We start from the raw sequence: 24,319 nt of genomic DNA on the forward strand, positions 1-24,319 counted from the left end.
GAGAAAAATCAGTGAAATTTATACATGCATTGATATACATTGTTATTACTTTAATGACACTTCTTTTTTTCCAAAAGAAGGATTAATCTATCTCTTTCTGTTTTTTTGAAATATAATTGTAAAGCTCTTGTTTCATGACCACTATTCATAAACTAGCCATAAAAATGGAAAGGTAGGTCTCCTTTTTGAGGAGCAGAGAGAGTAGAGATAAAATGTCTGGCACCATCCTCTCTGTGTTCAAATGCCAACTTTACCACTTACTAGACATATCATCTTGGGCAAGTCAGGCACTGCGTCTTAACTTCCTTATCTGTGAAGTGGAGTTGTTATAAGGATTAAAGGAGTTAATAGATAAGTACTTAAAACAGTGCCTGGTATATAGTAAGTAGTACATAACAGTTAACTATTATTATAAATGGTCATACAAACGTACCTATTATATGTTGTTATATAAATATAAAGCAGTTCATAGAACCAGTTATGTATAATATTATTCCATTTGTATAAAAAGAACAAAGTATATAATATCTATTTACATACATAAGCACAAAAATATTTGAAAGACTGTACATAAAACTGTTAACATGATTATCTCGGGAAGGATTTTCACTGGTTCTATAATGTTGCAATTTTTTATGACCCTTAAGTAAGAAATCAATAAAAATAGTTCATTTTAAAAATGTATTTTTTTTGAAGTGGAGAAAATAAAAAGAGAAAGAAATTAGAGGAAATTAACAAAACTCCTGGTTTTCAGAAAGATGACAATAGTTGTTAGTTTTTCCTGCTATCCTGGGAAAAGAGAGTTTAGAGCTTATAGAGAATTAAATTCACCATAGTGAAAGTACATTATAGTAAACCCAAAGCTATAATTGTCCTTTACTAACGAGACATTATTTTCTGTGATTTCAAGAAAAATATTCAAAAGGAAAAAAAAACATTTAAGTACCTTTAAAATTGCTAATAAATACACCTAAGGTTATTAAATTTAACAGAAAGGTGGCTGACGCATAAACTACTAAACAACCATATTTCTCCTTTATTTTACTGGGGCAAGGATGCCACATCAAGCCTTAAACACCTTTGATGTCCAAACTGTATATGTTCCGCCTAATTTACAGAGGATTAAGGTCTATAAAATTCTAAATTCTAAAGCAAAGTTTCCAAATGTTTAATATCAAATGGCAGCTTTTCTGAGAATGAATACAATGCCTTTTGGCAGGTGTCATAAACTTTCTAAGTCTCAGTCTCCTCAGCTATGAAGTAGGGAAAATATCCTATGAGGTTTAAGTGAGAACATGCAGTACTCCTGCAGAACATGACAGCCTAAAAGGAATCACCAACCTGGTTATTAGTATTATTTTGTCTAATATATTATAGACTGTTTTCAGTACTTCACAAAAATACATTCTGGCTTGAGCTGAACTTTTAGACTTAAAAATATTAGCTCTTAGCTGTTACACATGCCATTTATGTCCAATACATCTCTCTCAAATGTCACCAGTTACATATACTATCCCAAATTTCTGACCTGTGCTGATGACAGATCACCATCTATTGTGATGTCACCCAGTACTTTATGGTAATATTTCATATGATGTTTTTTCTGGCTACAGTTTAAAGGGCACTTCCTGTCTATGGAGTAAAGCCTACAATGTTATCAAAATATGTAACTGAAGGATTACAGTATGACTTCCTATGATTTTATTTCTATATTGTTGCCTTAAATAGCAATGAGTAAATCTTCTAAATTATGCCGTAAGACTTCTTGTCCAAGAAGCAATATATTCTGCAATCTCATTGACAAAATTGTTAAACGACCATCCTTGCAGTTTTTGGGTCAGTGGGGATATCACTGTTATGAACCTAGGATTTACAGAACCCTGGCAAAAATTCTGAGGCATGTCAACTTGGATGGGTTTGACATACTACTTTCAGATTATATTGCATTTGTGGAAAAATCAGGATACCGTTTCGAACTAAATTTTAATCTTGAATTTACTGAAATATGTGTGAATACAATTCTGTACTGGGTTTTCGCCAGAAAAGGTAATCCTGACTTTGTGGAACTGCTTCTCAAGAAGACAAAGGACTATGTTCAAGACAGAAGTTGTAACCTGGCACTGATATGGAGGTAATAATCTCATGTTTTCACCATAAGAGGAGAAAATTTCTCTTTAGGAGATTATATTACTTCTTTTTTTCTAAAATCAACACATGTAGTGGCTATATATGGATGAGGAATCCTGACTTGATTGTTCATTCATTTGTTCACTCCTTCATTATTTAGTCAATAAATGCTCCCTTATACATACATTATTATTACCAATAAATTTCTAGCAGTTCCGCTCTATAAAGTTTACATGTTAGTGCTCAAGGTAATGGCATGTTCAACAACTTAGATTTCTCTAACTAGACAAAGACATTATTTTGGGTAATACCGTAATCTCTTCTTAAAAATACCGTTAATATATATCTATAGTGCGTATATAGTAAAATGACTTTCAAAGTATAATGCAGAATGTACACACATATTCACTTAGTAATAGTTATTAAACATAATAATTCCCTTTTTGTATGACTCCAAATTCTCCAAGATTGAACACAATGAAGTCAAATATCTGATTAAGTCTGTTATAGAACTAAATTTTCACATAGTCTGAAATGTCAAACTAAATAATGAATACTACTTAGGATCTCATAGAATAAAATCTTCAATGTCACCTCTTTGTAAAGTCCATAATATAGATTCTAAAGTTACTTAGTTTGCAGTAACTAACTCACTCTACAGTTTTGGGTACTAGTTTGATTAGAACTAATGTGCATTTGTTCACTCATTCAACAAATTACTTATATACCACCTTACTATGTATAAAGCACTATACTAGCTAGGCACAATGATAGGAGCAAGAATGCAGTAAAAAACAAGACAGATAAGATCAGTTAAAGACTAAACCAATTTAGATTCTGCCTGAAGCAGTTGTCCTCTTGATTGTGTATCACTGTGATATTGGAGAACCACTAGATTGCTTTCCTTAATGATCACCCAAGTACATGAACTAGCTGCGGTCTGGGATATCAATAAATAAAACCCCCAAATAGCACCTTTTGGTTGTTTTAAGGATCATTATATCTGTAACCATCACAAAGAGCAGCGGCTTCTGAGTGTCTCTAGCTGGACTAAGTAACGCCTATATTGTAGGCCCAAGGAAAAGAAAAATGGAGTAAAACAGAGGAAGCAAAGATAAATTTTAAAAATTTTTAAATGGGAAGCAAAAGGGGAAAACTGAAAGGAGAGGAAGGAAAATGAAATAAAGAGAAACACACAGTGGGATATGATACAGTGCCATTAACAACTGTCTTAAAAGTGACAGTTTTAAAATCAAGAAATTTTGACTTAGACACATCCACAAGGGAAAATACATTACTAGCCAATTCTATGTACCACAACATCATCTGGATCTTGCAGAATCATAGAATTTTATTTAGATTCAGATGGGATCTATGAATTCATTAGCAAACTTCCACCTGGGGCAGCAACCCTATGTTGAACATCCCTGGCTGATGCTCATATGGTCTCTGCTTGAACAACTCTAGTAGTAGTTAACTATTTCATGAGGTAAACCATTCCTTTGCCCAGGACCCTTCTGTTTCCCAGCTATACCTGTTCTGTCTCCCATGACTTTAAATATTATGTGTATGCCAATGACTCTCCACTTTCTCTCCAGCCCTGACCTTTCTTCCTCTGAGCTCCAGATTCCTTCTATATAAAGTTGTCTACTCAACATCTCCACAAAGCATCTCAAACGTAACAGAAATAAGACAGAATATTAATCTCACTCTCTCCCTGTCAACCTGTTCCTTCCCCTGAATTCTCTATCTGACTAATGGCCCCTTCTGTTCTATCCTGTTGCTCAAGACAGAAATCCAGGATTTATTCTTGATTCTTCTCTTTCATTCATCAACACATTAGCAAGTCCTTTTGACTATGTTTCTAAAACATATCCCAATTACACTTTTTGTTTCCTCCATTCCTTAACCCAGGTGAAGTCACATTCATCTCTTGCCCTGCACAACTGCTACAGACTGCCAAAGAGTCTTTCAGCTTCCACTCTTCCCTCAACTCCTGTAATCTATTCTTGACTCAACCTTATAACAACCTTATAAAAATGTGAAATATATCACCCATGCTTAAAATCCTCCAAATCTTTCCCATTACAAGTGAAATAAAATTCAAACTCAATACCCGTTTTTTAAAAGTCCCACATGATCTGGTCTCTCACTATATCAACCAAATCCAATCTCATGTCATTCTCCCCCTTGAATACTATATTCCAGCCACCCAGACCTTTCTGTTTCGTGAACATCTTCAATTTCATTCCTGCCTGAAGGTCCTGTAATGACTGTTATCTCCAAGTGAAATAAGTCAGACTGAGAAAGACAAATATCATATGATTTCACTCAGATGTGGAATCTCAAGAACAAAATGAATAAATAAGAGAAAAAGCAGAAACAGATCCATAAATACAGAGAACAAACTGATGGTTGCTAGAGGGAAGGGGGGAAGGGGATGGGCAAAATGAGTGAAGGTGAATGGGAGATAGAAGCCTCCAGTTATGGAATGAGTAAGTCACAGGAATAAAAGGCACAGCATAGGGAATGTAGCTAATGATATTGTAACAGCACTGTATGGTGACAGATGGTAGCTACACTTGTGAACACAGCATAATGTATAAACTTGTTGAGTCATTGAGTTGTACACCTGAAACTAATGTAACATTGTGTGTCAACTATACTCAAATTTATTTAAAAAAATAATAAAATAATAATAACTGTTCCCTCTGCCTGGAAATCTCTTCACTCAGATCTTCCTATGACTAGTTCCTTTTTATCAGGTGGAACACAGTATAAATGTCATCCCTTCTGGGGCACCTGGGTGGCTCAATCGTTAAGTGTCTGCCTTCAGCTCAGGTCATGATCCCAGAGTCCTGGGATCAAGCCCCGCATCGGGCTCCCTGCTCGGTGGTAAGCCTGCTTCTCTCTCTCCCACTCCCCTTGCTTGTGTTCTCTCTCTCACTGTGTCTCTGTCAAATAAATAAATAAAATCTTTAAAATAAATAAATAAATACATAAATACATAAATAAATGTCATCCCTTCAGAGAGGCCTTCTCTGGTCTCACCATCTAAAGAAGCCACTCATTCACTATCATGACACTTTTAATTCTCTGCATAACATCGATCACTATATGTTCATTTGCTGTTTTTTTTCCCATTGATTATTTTGTTCACTATCTACTGTCATTAAAAGTAAGTTCCATTAAGAGGAAAAACCCTACTTCCTCAACATTGAATCCTCAGTGCCTAGAACTATGTAGATACATTGCAAGAGCTCAATCAAGATTTTGTTGAAAGAAAAAGTGAATTTTTATGCAGCTTTATTAGATTCTTCTTATTCATCATGAACTAAAATCTGTCTCCATTTCTCCAATTCTGCCCCCAGAGCTACGGAGAACAAAGTCTATTTTTTTCTCCTACATGAAAATCTCTCAAATATTTGAACACAGCTATTATGTCCCCATAATGAATACCTTAAGTTTCCTATTATCTGTTGTTCTTTATTCTTACAGAAACATCATTTTTTGGTCACCCTCCCCAGGATACACTCCAGTATGATAATTTCCCCATTGTAATAATGAAGTGTCTAAATAGGTCTCTGGAGGAGAGGAGATAGAACAAATGAGGGAAAGGAACTTAAGTTTGTTCATTTTTATAACAAACCACCAATAGTAATCTAAATGCCACTGTATGACAGACCGTAAGTGGTTAAAGAGAGATGATACCATTCAGTTAAAAATAGCAATAATCATTTATTAAGCATTTCTCCAAATACTGTGTTATTTTTGGGGAATACAAAGCCAAACAACCATATTTCCTGATTTTGGAGAGCTCACAGACTAGTAAGTGAACCATAAAAATTATACTATAAATGCAAAAATAGAAGCACGTACAAGTAGAGAGAACAGAGAAAGAATTTAACACTATTGGGAAGGAACAGATACCTGAGAAAGCTCTCTAGAAGAGAGGATGTCTTAAATTGATTTTCAAAATATGAAAGGAAGTTTTCCCTTCCTTTAGCCCTTGAAGAAATATAATCTAGGCAGAGGCAGGATGACTAAAACCAAAGGAGATACAAATAATATGTTGCATTCAGTGATTATCAGAATTGTCTATGACAATAATTGTCTAGATAATTATTCAGTTGCTAGAAAGTAAGATAGGAAATCGGGTAGTAGTGACAGATGAAGTCTAGAAGTGAAAGCCTGAAGTACTTTGTAGACCATGCTAAGGAATTTGAAATTTACACCATGAATGATGCCCAACCAGTGAAGGTCAGATTTGTAGTATGAAAAGATTCATCAGCTCCCATTTGAAGACTAGACTGGGAAGGGAGGCTGGGACTAGAGGCAGGGAGACCAGTCAGTAGACTGCTCAAACACTCCAGGTACAGTGGCAGTTCCAGAACTTCTATAGAAAAAGGGTTGTGGGAAGCAATTTTATTGAAAAGAGGTAGGTAACCGGAGAGGTTGCTTGAAGCTGAATTTGCATAGTAGGCACTCTGTGCTAACTTAGCTTCCATGTGTATCTATAATAGTTTTAGGGAAAGAACTAATTCTGCTCTGCCACCATCTTCTCCAGCTTCTGGCTATTCTTTGATACCACAATTCTCCAGGTAAGACATAATGAGAACTTAAATAGCAGTAGGGGAAAGAGGAGATATTATTAAATAGAATAACAAAACATAGTGAGTAATTAGAAGCAGAGCATCAGAGAAAGACAAGAATTAATTTCAGATTTCTAAATTTTAAGACTCATTGATGGTTGTATTAGTTTCCTCTTGTTGTAACAAACTGTCACAAACTTAGTGGCTTAAAATGATATAAATGTGTTATTTTTTAGTTCTGGAAGTCAGAAGTCCAAAATGAAGCTACTGGGCTAAAATCAAGAGGTCAGCAGGACTGGTTCTTTCTAGAAGCTCTACAGGAGAATGCGTTTCCTTGTCAGCTTATAGAGGCTTCCTGCATTCCTTGGTTCATGGCCTCTTCCTCCATCTTCAAAGCCAGCATTATAGAGTCATAGTTCCTTCACTGACACTGATTCTATTTTTCTCTGACACATCTTATAAGGGCCCTTGTAATTACACTGGGTCCACCTGCATAATCTCCCGTCTCAAGATTCTTACCTTAATTACATCTGCAAAATCCCTTTTGACAATTTGAGAGGCCATTATCCAGCCTACCACAATCGTCATACCACAAATCTATCAAGATTATTATAAAGGACCTAAAAATTCAGTTTGGGACATAAGAGTTTGCATTACCTAAGGGATATCCAGGTACAGTAGATATCTAGATAGCATCATCCTTGATGTGTCTTTCTCTTACATTCCACATCTTATCTGTCAGGATATCTGTTGGTTCTACCTTCAAACAATACACAGAATCTGACCATCTCTACTGTTATTATCTTGTACTAAGTAATTTTCTTTCTCCTATCCCATAACAAATTCTCAAAAAAGGTAATATCACATTGCTTTTCTATTCAAAATCTCCAGTGGCTCCTCCATTCCATTTAGAGTAAAAGATGGAAGTCCTTTCAGTGATCTACCAGGCTCTACAGGGTGTGGCATCCCATTATCTCTGTCCTTGTTTCCTACTCCTCCTCACCCTTTTCACTCTTTCAGTCACAATGGCTCCCTTATTCTTCCCTTACCACTCCAGAACACTCCTGCCTTAGGATCCTTAAATATCTAAATAATTAATGTCTTCATCTCCTTCTTCTTTATTCAGATGTCACCTTTCAGTAATGCCTTCTCCTATCATCCTATTTAAAATTGGAAAATGAAAAATAAAATAAAATAATAAAATTGGAAAATGCCCTCATATATCCTCCTAGCTCTTCCATACTTCCTATACTTCTCTAATTTTTCTTTTTTCTTATCAAATCTCCTAACATATTATAAAATTTGCTTTTTTTTTTGCTATGCTCATTCTGTGCTGTTTTCCCTCACTACAATGCAAGCAGCCATCTTTGTTATGTTCACTCACATATCCCAAGCACCTAAAACAGTGCTTGGCATACAGAATGCATTCAATAAATATTTGTTGAATAAATTAATAGATAGTAATTGAAATTATGGTCATGGATAAAACTGCCTGAGAACAATAAGTCAAAAGAACATTAGTCAAAAGGCCAAATCTTCTTTACTTAGATGTTAAGGGCAGAGAAAGAGAAACCAGTCAAAGATGGTTGAAAAGGAACAGCCAAAGAAGTAGGTGGATAACTTGGAGAAAAGAGCCCTACTAAGTTAGGATAAAACATGGTTCCAAGAAAGTCAACTGTCTTAAATATCAGAAATAAAATTATGGATAATCATCTCTTAAATTTGGTGGCTAAAAACTAAAAGAGGAGTAGAAAAATAGAAATAATTAGTATAGCTACAAAACTGAATCATTCTCTGCATGTCTATATGGAAATATTATGCCCCATTTCATAAGCATATATGACAGGTTTCCAGATACAGAGGGTTCAGTTCATTAACTTCACATTTAAAAACTAATTCTTGCTGTGCTTGCCTTACTCCATCCATATAAGTACTGTTATAATTAACTGTCAGTACAGATTAAGCAAATTTTGGTTTACAGTAACATGCTCTTTAAACATGAGGATTAATCATGTCATTTGGGTACAGATTAGACTTTTAAATCTCATTTTAAGCCTATTTGAGTTTTAGTTATGTTTTCAACATTTTTGGTCCAAAATTACTTCTAAAGGTAGTATCAATTTTAATATTTTAAAATCAGCTAATATCTCCAAATCTTACCAAGAACAACTTGTGGTATCTTTGTCCCTGCAAGTGTCCTGAATTCCTCCTATACTTAGCAATATTCTTAGTCAAGTATCTTAAGAGTGAGCAAGATCAGAGGCGGTTCAAGATGGTAGTATAGGAGAATCCTGAACTGACCTTCTCCAATGGACACAACAAATCTACATCTATATATGCAAAAATTCCCCCTAAGAAACCCCCCAAAACTAGCTGAACAGATCTTCCAGAGCAAAAGATTAACAGATTGGGGAACCTGGGTGGCTCAGTCAGTTAAGTGTCCAACTCTTGATTTCGGCTCAGGTCATGATCTCAGGGTTGTGAGATTGGAGCCCTGCATCAGGTTCCATGCTGGGCCTGAAGCCTGCTTATGATTCTCTCCCTCCTTCTTTCTCTGTCCCTCTCTACCCACACCCTCAAAAAAACAAATTAAAAAAAAAAAAGACCATGTTAGATGGGTAGGGGAAGCAAAGACACGGTCTTGCCAAAAACCTCACCCCTGGCATGCCAACCCACAAACAGGAAGTGATAGGGATCTCACAAATACAGAGCTTCTCCCTGAGAAGCAAGGGGTTTATGCCCCACACCAGATACTCCAACCCTTGGGACCTGCACTGGAGAGATGAGCCCCCAAAACACCTGGCTTTAAAAACCAACAGGACTTAACGTTCAGGAGAAATAGTGCTGTAGGAAATGGAGATTCCACTCTTAGAGGATTCACAAGCAGACACATTCACTTTTGGACCAGGTACAAAAGTAGCAGATTGAAAAGTGCCTAGACCAAACGTGAAAGAGATTCATTTGCTAACCTTAAGGTATCTGCCAGAGGGGCAGAGCCTGTTGAGACTTTCCAGGACAAAGGCACAGTGGACATCTTTTCAGCATTCTCCTCTACTTTGCTAGTGCTGGCATCGGTAGGTACCATCTTTGCACTATCTCTTTACCTTACTGCCTACAAGAACTTACTTCATATGTAAGGACACACATAGACTGAAAGTGAAGGGATGGAAGAAGATGTTTCATGAAATGGAAACCCTCCTCCCCCACCAAAAAGCAAGGGTAGTTATACTTACATCAGATAAAATAGACTTTAAAGACTGTAATAAAAGACAAAAAATGGGCATTATATAAAAATAAAAGGGTCAATCTAACAATAAGATATAACATCTGTAAATATGCACCCAACATAGAAGCATCTAAATATATAAAGCAAGTATTAAGAGACCTAAAGGGAGAAATTGACAGCAAAAACAAGAGAAAGGGGCTTTAATATACTACTTACATCAATGGATTGGCCATTTAGGCAGAAAATCAATAAGAAAATAATCTTAGTTGATACATTAGACCAGATGGACTTTATATATATATATATATATATATATATATATATATATATATAACTCTGCATACAAAAACAGCAAAATATACATTCTTCTCAAGTACACATAGAATAGTCTCCAGGATAGATTATATGTTAGACCACAAAACAAGTCACAATAAATCCAAGACTGATATCAAGTATCTTTTCCAACCACAATGGTATGACACTAGAAATAAATTATAAGAACACTGGAAAAATCATAAATATGTGGAGATTAAAAAATGTGCTACTGAACAACCAATGTGTCAATAAAGAAGTGAAAGGAGAAATCAAAAAATACCTTGAAATAAATGAAAATAGAAATACAACTTACCGCGGGCACCTGGGTGGCTCAGTTGGTTAAGCGACTGCCTTTGGCTCAGGTCATGATCCTGGAGTCCCGGGATCGAGTCCCGCATCGGGCTCCCTGCTTGGCAGGGAGTCTGCTTCTCCCTCTGACCCTCCTCCCTCTCATAATCTCTCTCATTCTCTCTCTCTCAAATAAATAAATAAGATCTTTAAAAAAAAAAAAAGAAATACAACTTACCAAAATCAATGAGATAAAGCAAAAGCAGTTCTAATAGGGAAGACTACAGTGATACAGGCCTACCTCAAAAAGAAAAAAAAAAAATTAGAAAAAGCTCAAATAAACTAACTTTACACTGGGGTGCCTGGGTGGCTCAGTCGTTAAGTGTCTGCCTTCCACTCAGGTCATGATCCCAGGGGCCTGGGATAGAGCCTCGCATCAGACTCCCTGCTCAGCCAGGAGTCTGCTTCTCCCTCCATCCCTCCCCCTGCTCCTGCTCTCTCTCTCCCTCTCTCTCTCTCCCTCTCAAATAAATAAATAAAATAAAATCTTAAAAAAAAACAACTAAATTTACACCTAAAGGAACTAGAAAAAGAAAAACAAATGAAGCTCAGTTAGTAGAAGGAAGGAAATAAGAAGATCAGAGCAGAAATAAATGAAATAGAAACTAAAAATAAAAAAGATCAATGAGACTAAGAATTGGTTATTTGAAAAGATAAACAAAACTGACAAACTTTTAGCTGGACTCATCAAGAAAAAGAGTCCAAATGCAAAAATCAGAAATGAAATAAAAATTACAACTAATACCAAAGAAATACAAAAGGATCATTAGAGACAATTATAAATAATTATACACCAAAAATTCAACAACCTAAAAGAAATGGGTAAGTTCCCAGAAACATACAATCCTCCAAGACTGATTTGTGAAGAAACACAAAGTCTGAATAAACCAATTACTAGTAAAGAGATTGAATCAGTAATCAAAAACTTCCCAACAAACAAACGTCCAGGACCAGACAGCTTCACTGGTGAGTTCTACCAAATATTCAAAGAAGATTTAATACCTATCCTTCTCAAACCCTTCCAAAAACTGAAAAGGAGGGAACACTTCCGAACTCATTTTACAAGGCCAGAATTACCCTAGTGACAAAACCAGACACGGACACTATAAAAAACAAATAAAATTACAGGCCAATATCCTTGATGAACATGGATGCAAAAATCCTCAACAAAATATTAGCAAGCCAAATTCAGTAATACATCAAAAGGATCATACACCATGATCAAGTAGATTTGTTAAAGGGATGTAAGAATGGTTCAATACCTGCAAATCAATCAACATAATACACCACACTAATAAAATGAAGGCTAAAAATTATATTATCTAATCTTAATAGATGAAGATAATGCATTTGACAAAATCCAACATCCATTTATGATAAAAACCATCAACATGATGGGTATAGATGGAAGGTACCTCAACATCATAAATACTATATATGACAAACCCACAACTAACATCATACCCACTGCTTTAAGATCAGGAACAAGACAAGGATGCCAACTCTCACCACTTTTAAAAATTCAACATAGTATTAGAAGTCCTAGACAGAGCAATTAGGCAAATAAAATATAAATTAAAATAAATTAAAAAATAAAGTACATCCAAATTGGAAAAGAAAAAGTAAAACTGCCACTATATATAGGTGACATTATTTTATATATAGAAAGCCCTAAAAACTCCACCAAAATAGTTAAAATGAATAAATTCAGTAAAGTTACAGGGTATAAAATCAATATACAAAATCTGTTATTTTTATATACTGTGAACTATCAGCAAAATAAATTAAGAAAACAATCTCATTTATAATTGCATCAAAAAGAATAAAATACCTAGAAATAAATTTAACCAAGGAGGTGATAGATCTGTACTCTGAAAACTCTTAAGATATTGATGAAAGAAATTGAAGAAGACACAAATAAATGGAAAGATATTCTGTGTTCATGGATTAAAATAATCAATATTATTAAAATGTCCATATCACCCAAAGCAATCTACAGATTCAATGCAATCTCTATCAAAATTTGAATGGCATTTTCTACAGAATTAGAACAATCCTAAAATTTGTGTTGAAACAGAAAAGATCTTGAAAAATGAAAGCAGTCTTGAAAAAGAAGAACAAAGCTGGAGGCGTCATGCTCCCAGATTTCAAACTATATTAAAAAGATAATAATTACAACAGTATGGCATAAAAACAGACACACACATCAATGGAACAAAATAGAGAGCCCAGAAATAAACCCATGCATATATGGTTAATTAATATTATGGAAAAAAAGACAAGAATATACAATGGGGAAAGGACAGTCTCTTCAATAAATGATGTTGGAAAACTGGTTAGATGCAAAAGAATGAAACTAGACCACTATCGTATACCACACACAAAAATTAACTCAAAATTGATTAAAGATGTGAATGCAAGACCAGAAACCATAAAACTCCTATAAGAAAACATAGACAGTAAGTTCCCTGACATTGTTCTTGGCAATATTTTTTGGATGTGACTCCAAAGACAATGACAACAAAAGCAAAAATAAACTAAAAAGCTTCAGCACAGTGAGGGAAACCATCAACAAAATGAAAAGGCAACATACTGAATGGGAAAAAGAATATTTGCAAATGATATATCTAATAAGGGGTTAATATCCAAAACATATAAAGAAATCATCAACTCAATAAAAACATCCTATTAAAAAATGGGCAGAGGATCTGAATGGACATTTTTCTTTTTTTTTTTTTTATTCTTATGTTAATCCCCATACATTACAACATTAGTTTTAGATGAAGTGTTCCATGATTCATTGTTTGTGCACAACACCCAGTGCTCCATGCAGAATGTGCCCTCCTCAATACCCACCACCAGGCTAACCCATCCTCCCACCCCCCTCCCCTCTAGAACCCTGTTTGTTTTTCAGAGTCCATCGTCTCTCATGGTTCGTCTACCCCTCCGATTTCCCCCGCTTCATTCTTCCCCTCCCGCTACCTTCTTCTTCTTCTTTTTTTTTTCTTAACATATATTGCATTATTTGTTTCAGAGGTACAGATCTGAGATTCCACAGTCTTGCACAATTCACAGCGCTTACCAGAGCACATACCCTCCCCAGTGTCTATCACCCAGTCCCCCCATCCCTCCCACCCCACCCCCCACTCCAACAACACTCAGTTTGTTTCCTGCGATTAAGAATTCCTCATATCAGTGAGATCATGATACATGTCTTTCTCTTTTTGACTTATTTCACTCAACATAATACCCTCCAGTTCCACCCACGTCGTTGCAAATGGCAAGATCTCATTCCTTTTGATGGCTGCATAATATTTGAATGGACATTTTTCAAAAGACCTATAGATAGCTAACAGCCACATGAAAAGATGTTCAAGGGGTGCCTGGGTGGCTCAGGGTTGTGAGTTCAAGCCCCACATTTGGCTCCATGCCCAGCATAGAATCTACTTAAAAATATTAATTAAAAATTTTTTAAAAGGGTCACCTGGGTGGCTCTTTGGTTAAGCACCCAACTCTTGATTTTGGCTCAGGTCATGATCTCAGGGTTGTGAGATCGAGTCCTACATCAGGCTCCACACTGGGCATGGAGCCTGCTTAAGATACTCTCTTACCCTCTTCCTTTGCCCCTCCCCCCTCCACACTTTCGAAAAAAAAATTAATAAAATTTAAAAAGTTAAAAAAAGAAAAGATGCTCAACATCAGTAATCAAGGAAATGCAAATCAAAACCATGAGATATCATTTTACATCTGTCAGGATGGCTGTTATAAAAAAGACAAAAAATAACAAGAGATGTCAAGGATACACAGAAAAGGAAACCCCTTATGCAATATTGGTGGGAATGTAAATTGGTGCAACTACTATGGAAAACAATATGGAGTTTCTTCAAAAAATTAAAAACAGAACTGCCATATGATCCAGCAATTCTACTTCTGGGTATTTACCTGAAAAAAAACAATAATGCTAATACAAAAAATATATGTACCCCTCTGTTCACTACAGCATTATCTACAATAGCCAATATGTGCAAACAACCTAATGTCCATCAATGGAAGAATCGATAAAGAAGATGTGGTGTGTATATATATATATATACACACACATACATACAGTGGAATATGACTCAGACACGAAAAAAGAATGAAACTTTACCATTTTTGACAACATGGAATGAACTTGAGGGTATTATGCTAAGTGAACTAAGTCAGACAGAGAAAGACAAATAACATGATTTCACTTATATATGGAATCTAAAAAACAAAACAAACAAGTAAACAAAACAAAACTCATAGATACAGAGAAAAGATGGTTGCCAGAGTAAAGGGGGTTGAGGGTAGGTCAAATGGGTAAGGGGGTCAAGAAGTACAAACTTCCAGTTGTAAAATAAATAACTCATGGTAATGTAATTTACAGCATGATTACTATAGTCAATAATAATTTATTGCATGTTTGAAAGGTGCCGAGAATAGATCTCAAAAGTTCTCATCACAAGAAAAAATATTTTTCTAATTTTTTATGAGGACAGATGGTAATTAGACTTGTTAATTGTTTCACAATGTATACAAATATTGAATCATTATGTTGCAGACCTGAAACTAATATATCAATTTTACTTCAATAAAAAAGACATATCTGAGGGCGCCTGGGGGGCTCAGTTGGTTAAGTGACTGCCTTCGGCTCAGGTCATGATCCTGGAGTTCCTGGATCAAGTCCCGCATCAGGCTTCCTGCTCGGCAGGGAGTCTGCTTCCTCCTCTGACCCTATCCCCTCTCAGGTGTTCTCTCTCTCTCATTCTCTCTCTCAAATAAATAAATAAAATCTTAAAAAAAAAAATAAAGACATATCTGAAAAAAAAAGAACAACCAAGATTAATAAATTAGATTGCCTTTGAAAAATTTAAATGATTGCACTTCACTAACAGTCTTGTTAGGTCCAAAAACCACAAAATAAATTTAATTACATATATATATTTTTCTGGATAATAGTAAAAAAAATCAACAAATATTGAGGGTTTACTCTGAGCTAAGCATTATTCTAGGCATTTAGGGATATTAATAGCAGGTTAAACAGACAAAAATGTTGCCCTTGTGGAGCTTAAATTTTTTTTTTTTTTTGGAGCTTAAATTTTTATTGCACATTTTGCTCACCCATTTATTTTGAAGATGAGAAAATAAAGATTAGAGATGTTAAGTTGTCCAAAATGATATGGGCTTAATAAAGGAATGTACAAAGTGTCATGAGAAGAGAAAGGTCAGGTCATCAAAGAAGTCTTTACAAAAGAGTTTATTAGAGTCTTACATGATGAGCAAGACTTGCCAGAATGAAAAGGGAGGAGAAGGACATATACAAATCAAAGAACTGTGAAAAAGCTGGATGCAATGTGGTTTGGGAAAGTGAATACCTATAAGCAGGACAGGGAATGAAGAAGGAGAAGCAGTTTAGGAGTTCAATTTGGGATATACATTGGAAGTATGTATGAAAAAGATGAGATGTCTGGGGCAATACTGATTTGGAGATTATTCCAACAGAGAATGTATATATTTATATACAGAACTTAGAAGGATATATATAGTAACACTGGCAGAGTTACAACAGAAACTCAACTCCTTAATTTCTAAGATGCTAGTTTGCACTACACCACACTTTCTTTGTGTGTGTGTGTGTGTGTGTGTGTGAATCACAAAATCTTGGCATTTCAACACTCAATAAAGCTTTGGAGATAAACTAGTTGGTCTAGTGATTTTGAAACTGTTCTCTTTGGAGCTTCTGGTAAGGGAATCACTACAGGGAAAGTTTTTAGGACTTCTAAATACACTTCAACAGAGAACATATCTAATACAAAACATTCTTTTTATATGGGTAGTTCAGGTAAAACAATCCTCCACTGTTGCTTTATACTTGTAAATGAAACATTTACTTCTAATCTTTTTATTGATAAATACCTACTAATCCTTCAAATCTTAGCTCCAGGATAACCTAAAAACAATGGTTATTTCAGGTAGAGTTAAGTGCCTCTCCTCATTGCTTCTATAGTACACCAAACATGTTTCTATCATAGCAATTATCATTTTGTATTGTATTATTGAATTATTTGTCCATTTCCTTTACTAGACTATAATAAGCATCTTGATATAAAGGACTGTATCCTTCATCTCTCTGTATCTAGTACTCAGTACACTCAGGGAAAGCATGTGTTCAATTAATTAATTAATTAATGAGCAAATGAATATATAAATGCATAAAGACACTAAAACTCAAAGAGGCTGACTAACCCAACATCATAAACCTAGTTAGGAAAAACCAAACCTTGGATCTAGAACCCTTAAATCTCCATTGTTTATAGCATTATACTGTGTTGCCTCCCTCATTAATTAAATATATATAATCTTAAAATTCCTCTTTTTGAATAATGCTCTCCTTGCTCTGCACAGTTTTCCAAAACCAGTATTTATAGTTTGTATGCTGTTCTACAAAACATATTAGTATTTTATTAGACCAATCAAGAGAATTCCAGAGACAAAGGATCATGAATAAAATTTCCCTTTCTTTAGTCCTAAAAGCCATTTTTATTTGGCCAAATCAAGGTTTGATAATGTAAAATCCCCTGTGGTTGGTAATACCATGTCCTATCTACATATAGACACCAATTCATTAGCAAACACAAACATCTATTTCCATTGCAAGGACTACATAAAATTAGAAAAAAATATAATTTTCATTGCTTAAATATACAAACACCAATTCTAATTTTATTAAAATGAAAAAAAAATTAAGGTAGTTGAACTTACTCCTTTTTCATCTAATCTCCAAACTCAATTCATAACTGACAAGAAGAAAACAAACAAAAAGGTATCAAAATGGTCACATACTTTTATTCTATTAATAAAGTGAAATTTTTAAAAAGCCTTTTTACTTTTTGTTTTAAATTTTCCAGAGCTACCTCAGTTTTATAATACTGGTTCTGATAACAATAGGATTTCTCCAGTGAGAAATATAATTGCTATTACTAAAAGTAAACTTCCCATACATTTAAATCGTTTTTGGTTTGTTTCTACAAGTGCAAAATTTAAATGTGTAATAAGAATTTTCTTATTTTTTAACTTTCAGTTTGGTCTAGATTCATAGAATAGAAAACTCTTTTTAAGACATACATAAAGATAGGGGTGCCTGGGTGGTTCAGTTAATTAAGTGTCTGCCTTTGGCTCAGGTCATGATCCAGGGTCCTGGGATGGAGCCCCATGTCAGGCTCCCTGTTCGGCGGGAAGCCTGCTTCTCCCTCTCCCATTCCCCCTGCTTGTGTTTCTGCTCTCCTGTCTCTCTGTCAAATAAATAAATAAAATCTTTAAAAAAAAAAAAAAGACATACATAAAGATAAAGCTACATTAAAAGCCATTTAAGACATTTAATATTTAAGATAATACTATTATTTTCCCATTACTATTAAGACAAAGTGTTTACCACAATTCTTAATTCTGTATTCAGTGAAGCTTCTGTTTGTTTGATTCACAGAACTTTCACACCAGTATACTGTCCAAGCCCACTAAGTGGCATCACACCTCTACTCTATGTTGCTCAGACAAGACAATCTAATATCTTGAAAATACTCCTGCAATATGGAATCTTAGAAAGAGAAAAAAACCCCATCAACATTGTGATAACAATATTGCTCTACCCTTCAAGAGTGAGAATAATGGTTGATCATGAATTGGTAGACATCCAGGAAGATGCCAAAACATGTTTAGAGCTATGTTCCAGAGTGCTTTCTGCCATTTCAATCAGGGAAATAGAGGTAAGCAAAATATTGTTCTTTGGGTTTAGGCTTAAATATTGATCAATTTTAAGATAAAATTGTGAGAAAGAATGAATTTTATTTCTAATCTATGAATTATATCCAGTGAAAAATTAATAATTGAGTGTAGGCTTATAAATTAAAAATAGGTAAAATCTAAATTATCTAAATTAAAGAAAATTAGTCCTTTATTAGTCCTTTATTTCATGATTTTGTCTTCTAAATAAATCATTTTAAAAGTTATAGTTTATTTTAGTAGTTGCTAAGTAGATGTATGTTATTATTATAGTCTAATTACACAATAACCAGTGTTTAATAGGATTTCTAGGTCTTAAGGACACAATAAACTAAAAATTTAACAGAATTCTTCACAGTAGAATATTTAAAATGAGTTACATTTCTCCTCACAAATATAATCACATGCCAAGAAATAAAAATATAAAGGCTTAAAATATTTGTGCAATTGAAAATATCTATGCCTCAGTTCTATGAGCAGAGACTATTTCACATACCCTAGCAATGATCCCAAGCAATGAATTAAATGCTTGTGCTAAGTTGCTAAAGCATATACTAGATATTTTTTGAATAGCTGAGTATTGACTAAATAATAATATATATCATTTAAGCAAAAGTATCAAAAGTACCATATAGTCTACAGATTATAGGTTCTACTAGAGAAATATCTCAGCAATGTCTTTTATTCTTAAATCAACTTAACATTTAGCTTCTAGAATTAAATCTTTAAAAGGGGTACCCTAACTAAAACTTAAAAATTTATCTTTTCATATAGATGGGTCTCCTATCAAGATTTCTCATGGTTTAGCGTTTGAAATTTTATTCTACAATGTTTGCAATCACCTGGGGGAACTTTTAAGATTTATGTTGTCTGTGTCCAACCTCAGACGAATTAAATCAAAATTCCTGGAGTAAAACCTCAGCATTTGTATATTTTAAAATCCCCTGGATAATTCTGGTGTATAGCCAAGTTGACAATACTACTCTGGAAGGAGAAGCTGATAAAACATCAGTGTGTGATCTGTCTAAAATGAAAAACATATACAGATTCATAGTTGTAAGAAATAATGTTTTGTGTCCTTAGACATATTATTTAAACTTTATATATCATTGTGAGAATAGAAGGGGAATAAAAATACTAGCCTCGGGTAAAAAAAAAAAAAAAACTGTGTAAAAAGTACTATAAGGGTTATATAAATTTAAGACCTATTTTCTGAATTTAAATACAAAATAAAAATGCTAATAATTTGGACTAACCAGTGATTAATATTACAAAACTGAAATGTTTCCCCTTTCTTCAGACGCAGCTAAGTTTAGGAAGGCGTCCAATTATTTCTAATTGGCTCGACTACATTCCTTCAACAAGATACAAAGATCCATGTGAACTATTACATCTTTGCAGAATAACCATCAGGGCTCAACTACTGACCAACAATATGCTCCCAAATGGAATATTTTCACTTTTAATACCGGTTCGTCTACAGAACTACCTGAATTTAGAAAGTTAATACACATCTCTGTCCTGAGTTCTTTAAGGATACTCACCATTATATGGTTTCGAAGTTAATAAACTATTAACTTTATGCAAATTTTTATTGCATTGAACATTTCATTAGAAAATAAAATTTTAGGGGCGCCTGGGTGGCACAGTCAGTTAAGTGTCCAACTCTTGGTTTCAGCTCAGGTTGTGATCTCAAGGTCATGAGATTGAGCCCCACATCAGGCTCCATGCTCAGCGGGAGTCTGCTTGAGATTCTCTCTCCCTCTCCCTCTGGCCCTCCCACTCATGTTCTCTCTTTCTCTTAAATAAAAAAAAAAAGAAAATATAATTTCAATGACACCGTAAATGAATCAATTTTAAATCAATATATGACTCTGCCCATTACCTTTCTATACAATGGAACAAATTATATGATTTTTGTTATATTTTAGATTTACCCTTTTAATCTGCTCTTAAAAGTTTTGTGGGGGCGCCTGGGTGGCTCAGTTGGTTGAGTGACTGCCTTCGGCTCGGGTCATGATCTCAGGGTCCTGGGATCGAGCCCCACATCGGGCTCCCTGCTCGGCGGGAGGCCTGCTTCTCCCTCTCCCACTCCCCCTGCTTGTGTTCCCTCTCTCACTGTCTCTCTCTGTCAAATAAATAAAATCTTTAAAAAAAAAAAAAAGTTTTGTGTTAGAGCATTATTGTCACCTGTGGAAATTTTGGTCATATTAATGTTCTGAAGCTCCTATTATTTATATGTTCTAAGCTAGTTAAATATTATTTTATATTGTATATTCCTGTTAACAAGTATTTATTGAGTTCTTTTGCAAATAAAATATTGTGCTTGGTGTTAAGGAATAGTCAAGGAAATTAAGATGTGATCCCTTCCTTGAGAAGCCAAAGTCACAAATAATACAAGGTGAAGAATTAGTTGACTAAAGGGTGGGAGTCAGTAATAAGAGGACAGAAATGAATAATATTTGGAAATAATTAGCCCTCAAAAACAATATGGAGCTTTAGTGTTTTGGTGTGTGATACTTCTAAATACTAGATCAGTACTACTATTTAAATTGAGATATAATTGACATATAACATTATGTATTTTCTGGTGTATAACATGATTCAATATATGTATATATATCGCAAGATGATCACCACAATAAGTCTAATTAGCATCTATCATCATAGTTATAATTTTTTTTCTTGTGATGAGAACACTTAAAATCTCATTTCAGCCACTTTCAAATATGCAACACAGAATTATAACTATAGTCACCATGCTGTACATTATATCCCCAGAACTTATTTTATAACTGGAAATTTGTACCTGTTTATTGCCTTTACCCATTTCACCCACCCCCAAACTATATGGATTTTGATACAAAGAAAGCAAAGAATAGTTTTGATCCAATATAACATCAAAATGAAAATTAAATTTGTATATTTAGTTGCAAAGAAATTTATTATCTTAAAAAAATAAAATTTATTCTACTACAATTTTTTAGCTCTTTTCTTTTTGAGTATGTAGTGTACTAGACTTTTCTCCATATAACAAGGTGGTCAAACTGCTGTAATACACAGAAGAGAACTGGGAGACAATTTTCCACAGGTAATCACATTTCTGCCTGTCTTTTGAGCAGAGGCACCAACTGTTTATATATTTGACTACCTTTTTAAGGATGTTTGTATAATGAACAGCCTTGGAAGACAGAGATAGTGTACCCCTCTGAGCAGAGGCAGGTTTGTTCAGGGTCTAGTATAATAAAGGTAATGTCTTCCTCTGGAAAAAAAGGTCAAGCAGGTTTGCTAGAAGCTCATTATAATAAAAGGGTTTCCCTAGCTCGGGGTTCCTCAGCTATAGTATAAATCCACTGTGTACATATCTAACTGGACCACTCCATATCTTAGAGGATGGGGATACCTGAAACCAACACAAACATGAAGCTCATGCTGCATGATGTGCCATTAGCAATAAAGTCTTGTTTCTGACCCAAGAATCCTTTGTCTTCTGACAGCACACATGAAACTATGGTAAGCTAAACTGCTAGTTTGCAAGTAAGGTAAAAATCTCAGGCCCTTCACAATTTTTTTTTTTTAAATTGAGGTATAATTGACATACAACATTATATTAGTTTCAGGAATACAACATAGTTATTCAACATTTGTATATATTGCAAAATGATCACAGTAAGTCTGGTTAACATCCATCACCATACATAGTTCCACCGTCACAGTTCTTTTTTTTTTTATTATGTTATGTTAATCACCATACATCATTAGTTTTTGATGTAGTGTTCCATGATTCATTTTTTGCGTATAACACCCAGTGCTCCATTCAATACATGCCCTCTTTAATACCCATCACCAGGCTAACCCATTCCCCCAGCCCCCTCTCTCACTGATTTGAGGAATTCTTTTTTTTTTAAAGATTTTATTTATTTATTTGACAGTGATAGCGAGAGCAGGAACACAAGCAGGGGGAGTGGGAGAGGGAGAAGCAGGCTTCCTGCCGAGCAGGGAGCCCGATGTGGGACTCGATCCCAGGACCCTGGGATCATGACCTGAGCCGAAGGCAGACGCTTAACGACTGAGCCACCCAGGTGCCCTGATTTGAGGAATTCTTAATCTCAGGAAACAAACTGAGGGTTGTTGGAGTGGTGGGGGGTGGGAGAGATGGGGTGGCTGGGTGATAGACACTGGGGAGGGTATGTGCTATGGTGAGCGCTGTGAATTGTGTAAGACTGTTGAATCACAGACCTGTACCTCTGAAACAATACATCGTCACAGTTCTTGACAATGAAAATCTGTTTCTCACCTCAATACTATCTATTTTAGGATCCATTTTAGTAGATTATGGCACTTAGTAGCCTTTTTCACTGTCTACTTGCAATCTGGGGACTATCAAAATTTGGACAATTTATAGGAAAAGGGTATTCATTCTGGTCCTATAGTAAGATAAACAACTGTGTGATTTAAATTTCTAAATAGAATGGAAATAGCAAAGTAGCAATATAACTAGATCATTTGCTTTTCCTTTCCTTCCATTTTCATTCCTGTGAGGTACAAATGCATTATAGAATTGAATTTATATACTTAACTAAAGTATATTTAATTACAATTGAGCATATTTTAAGCTCATAAATAAGCATGCAGGAAGTTCATACTACACACAATTTATTAACATTTGAATATTTTTTAACACTAGCATATAAGATAGAGATATAATTTGTTTAAAAAAGTCAGAGTAGCTTTTGCTTGCTAAAAAGTTAGCAGAATAGCTTTAAAATTTAAAAATGCATTACTCACTACATACCTATTAGAATGGCTAAAATTTAAAAAAAAATCTGATAATACCAAATGCTAGAGAACATGTGGAACATTCTCATCCATGGCTGCTAGGAATGCAAAATGTAAGAACCACTTTAGAAAAGAGTTTGGCAAATTCTTATGAAGTTAAACACATACTTACAAGATGACAGATCCATTCCACTCCTATTTAGCCTAGGTAAATTAAAACTTAATACAAAAATCTATACAAGAATGTTTAAACAGCTTCATTCATAATCACCAAAAACTGGAAACCCAATTGTCTTTCAATGAGTGTATGGGTAAACTATGGTACATACAAACAATGAAATACTAGTCAGCAATAAAAGGACATAACAACATGGACAAATTCTACAAAGTAGTATGCTGAGTAAAAGAAACCAGTTTCAAAAGATTCCATGCTATATATTCCATTTGTTGGACATTATGGAAAAAACAAAACTATAGGGATGAAATGCTTGATTTCCAGTGATTGCTGGGTTAAAGTTAGGGGTCGGGGGAAGGATTTGACAACAAAGGGACAGTACTAAGGGAATGATGTGAAGGTGAAGGAACTGTTTGGTATTTGGTGAAGAAACTGATCGTCATAGTGGTTCCATGAATCCATAAATGTGCTAAATTCATAAAATTTTACATCAAAAAAGAGTTAATTTTACTGTATGCAAATTTTAAAACAAACAAATGCACTACTTCCTAAGCATGAGTATAAGCTGCCTTTTTCTTCGACTCCCACATACCTTAATCCTAGACTTAAAGAAGACTACTTTATGTGAGGAGAAAGGTGGAAGAGACTAAAAGAATGGCTTTGAGGTGGAAATTAAAGGAGTTTGCTACAACATTGTGAACATTTATCTTAAAAGGCTGGATTATGAGATAATGATCTATAATTTTAGAGAAAGGCAAAGCAAAAAGGTACTGAAGAGAAGAGCAAATAGACCTTAAAATTAAAGAATGAATTGTCTCACTAGTATTCACTTCTATTCTATAGTGCCACAACATAATAATTATATCTTCATTTAATTTGCTTTTTTGTATGTTTCAGCTACACACAAAACGATTGAAGAAAAAGTAATTTAATTTTAAGAAGATATAAATTTAT

The 24,319-nt window shown here is 34.5% G+C and overlaps 1 protein-coding gene across 1 annotated transcript; it reads left to right on the forward strand.

The window, feature by feature from the left end:
* Positions 1-1,623: 1,623 nt before the first annotated feature.
* Positions 1,624-19,999, forward strand: ASB17 (ankyrin repeat and SOCS box containing 17). Its single transcript, XM_035018245.1, has 3 exons — positions 1,624-2,131; positions 18,116-18,395; positions 19,712-19,999. The coding sequence occupies exons 1-3, from the start codon at positions 1,731-1,733 to the stop codon at positions 19,916-19,918; spliced, it is 888 nt and encodes a 295-aa protein (XP_034874136.1). The 5' UTR covers positions 1,624-1,730; the 3' UTR covers positions 19,919-19,999.
* Positions 20,000-24,319: the final 4,320 nt, after the last annotated feature.

The sequence above is a fragment of the Mirounga leonina genome, unplaced genomic scaffold (genome assembly GCF_011800145.1).
Source record: "Mirounga leonina isolate KUSES-001 unplaced genomic scaffold, KU_Mleo_1.0 Mir_173, whole genome shotgun sequence".
NCBI lineage: Eukaryota > Metazoa > Chordata > Mammalia > Carnivora > Phocidae > Mirounga > Mirounga leonina.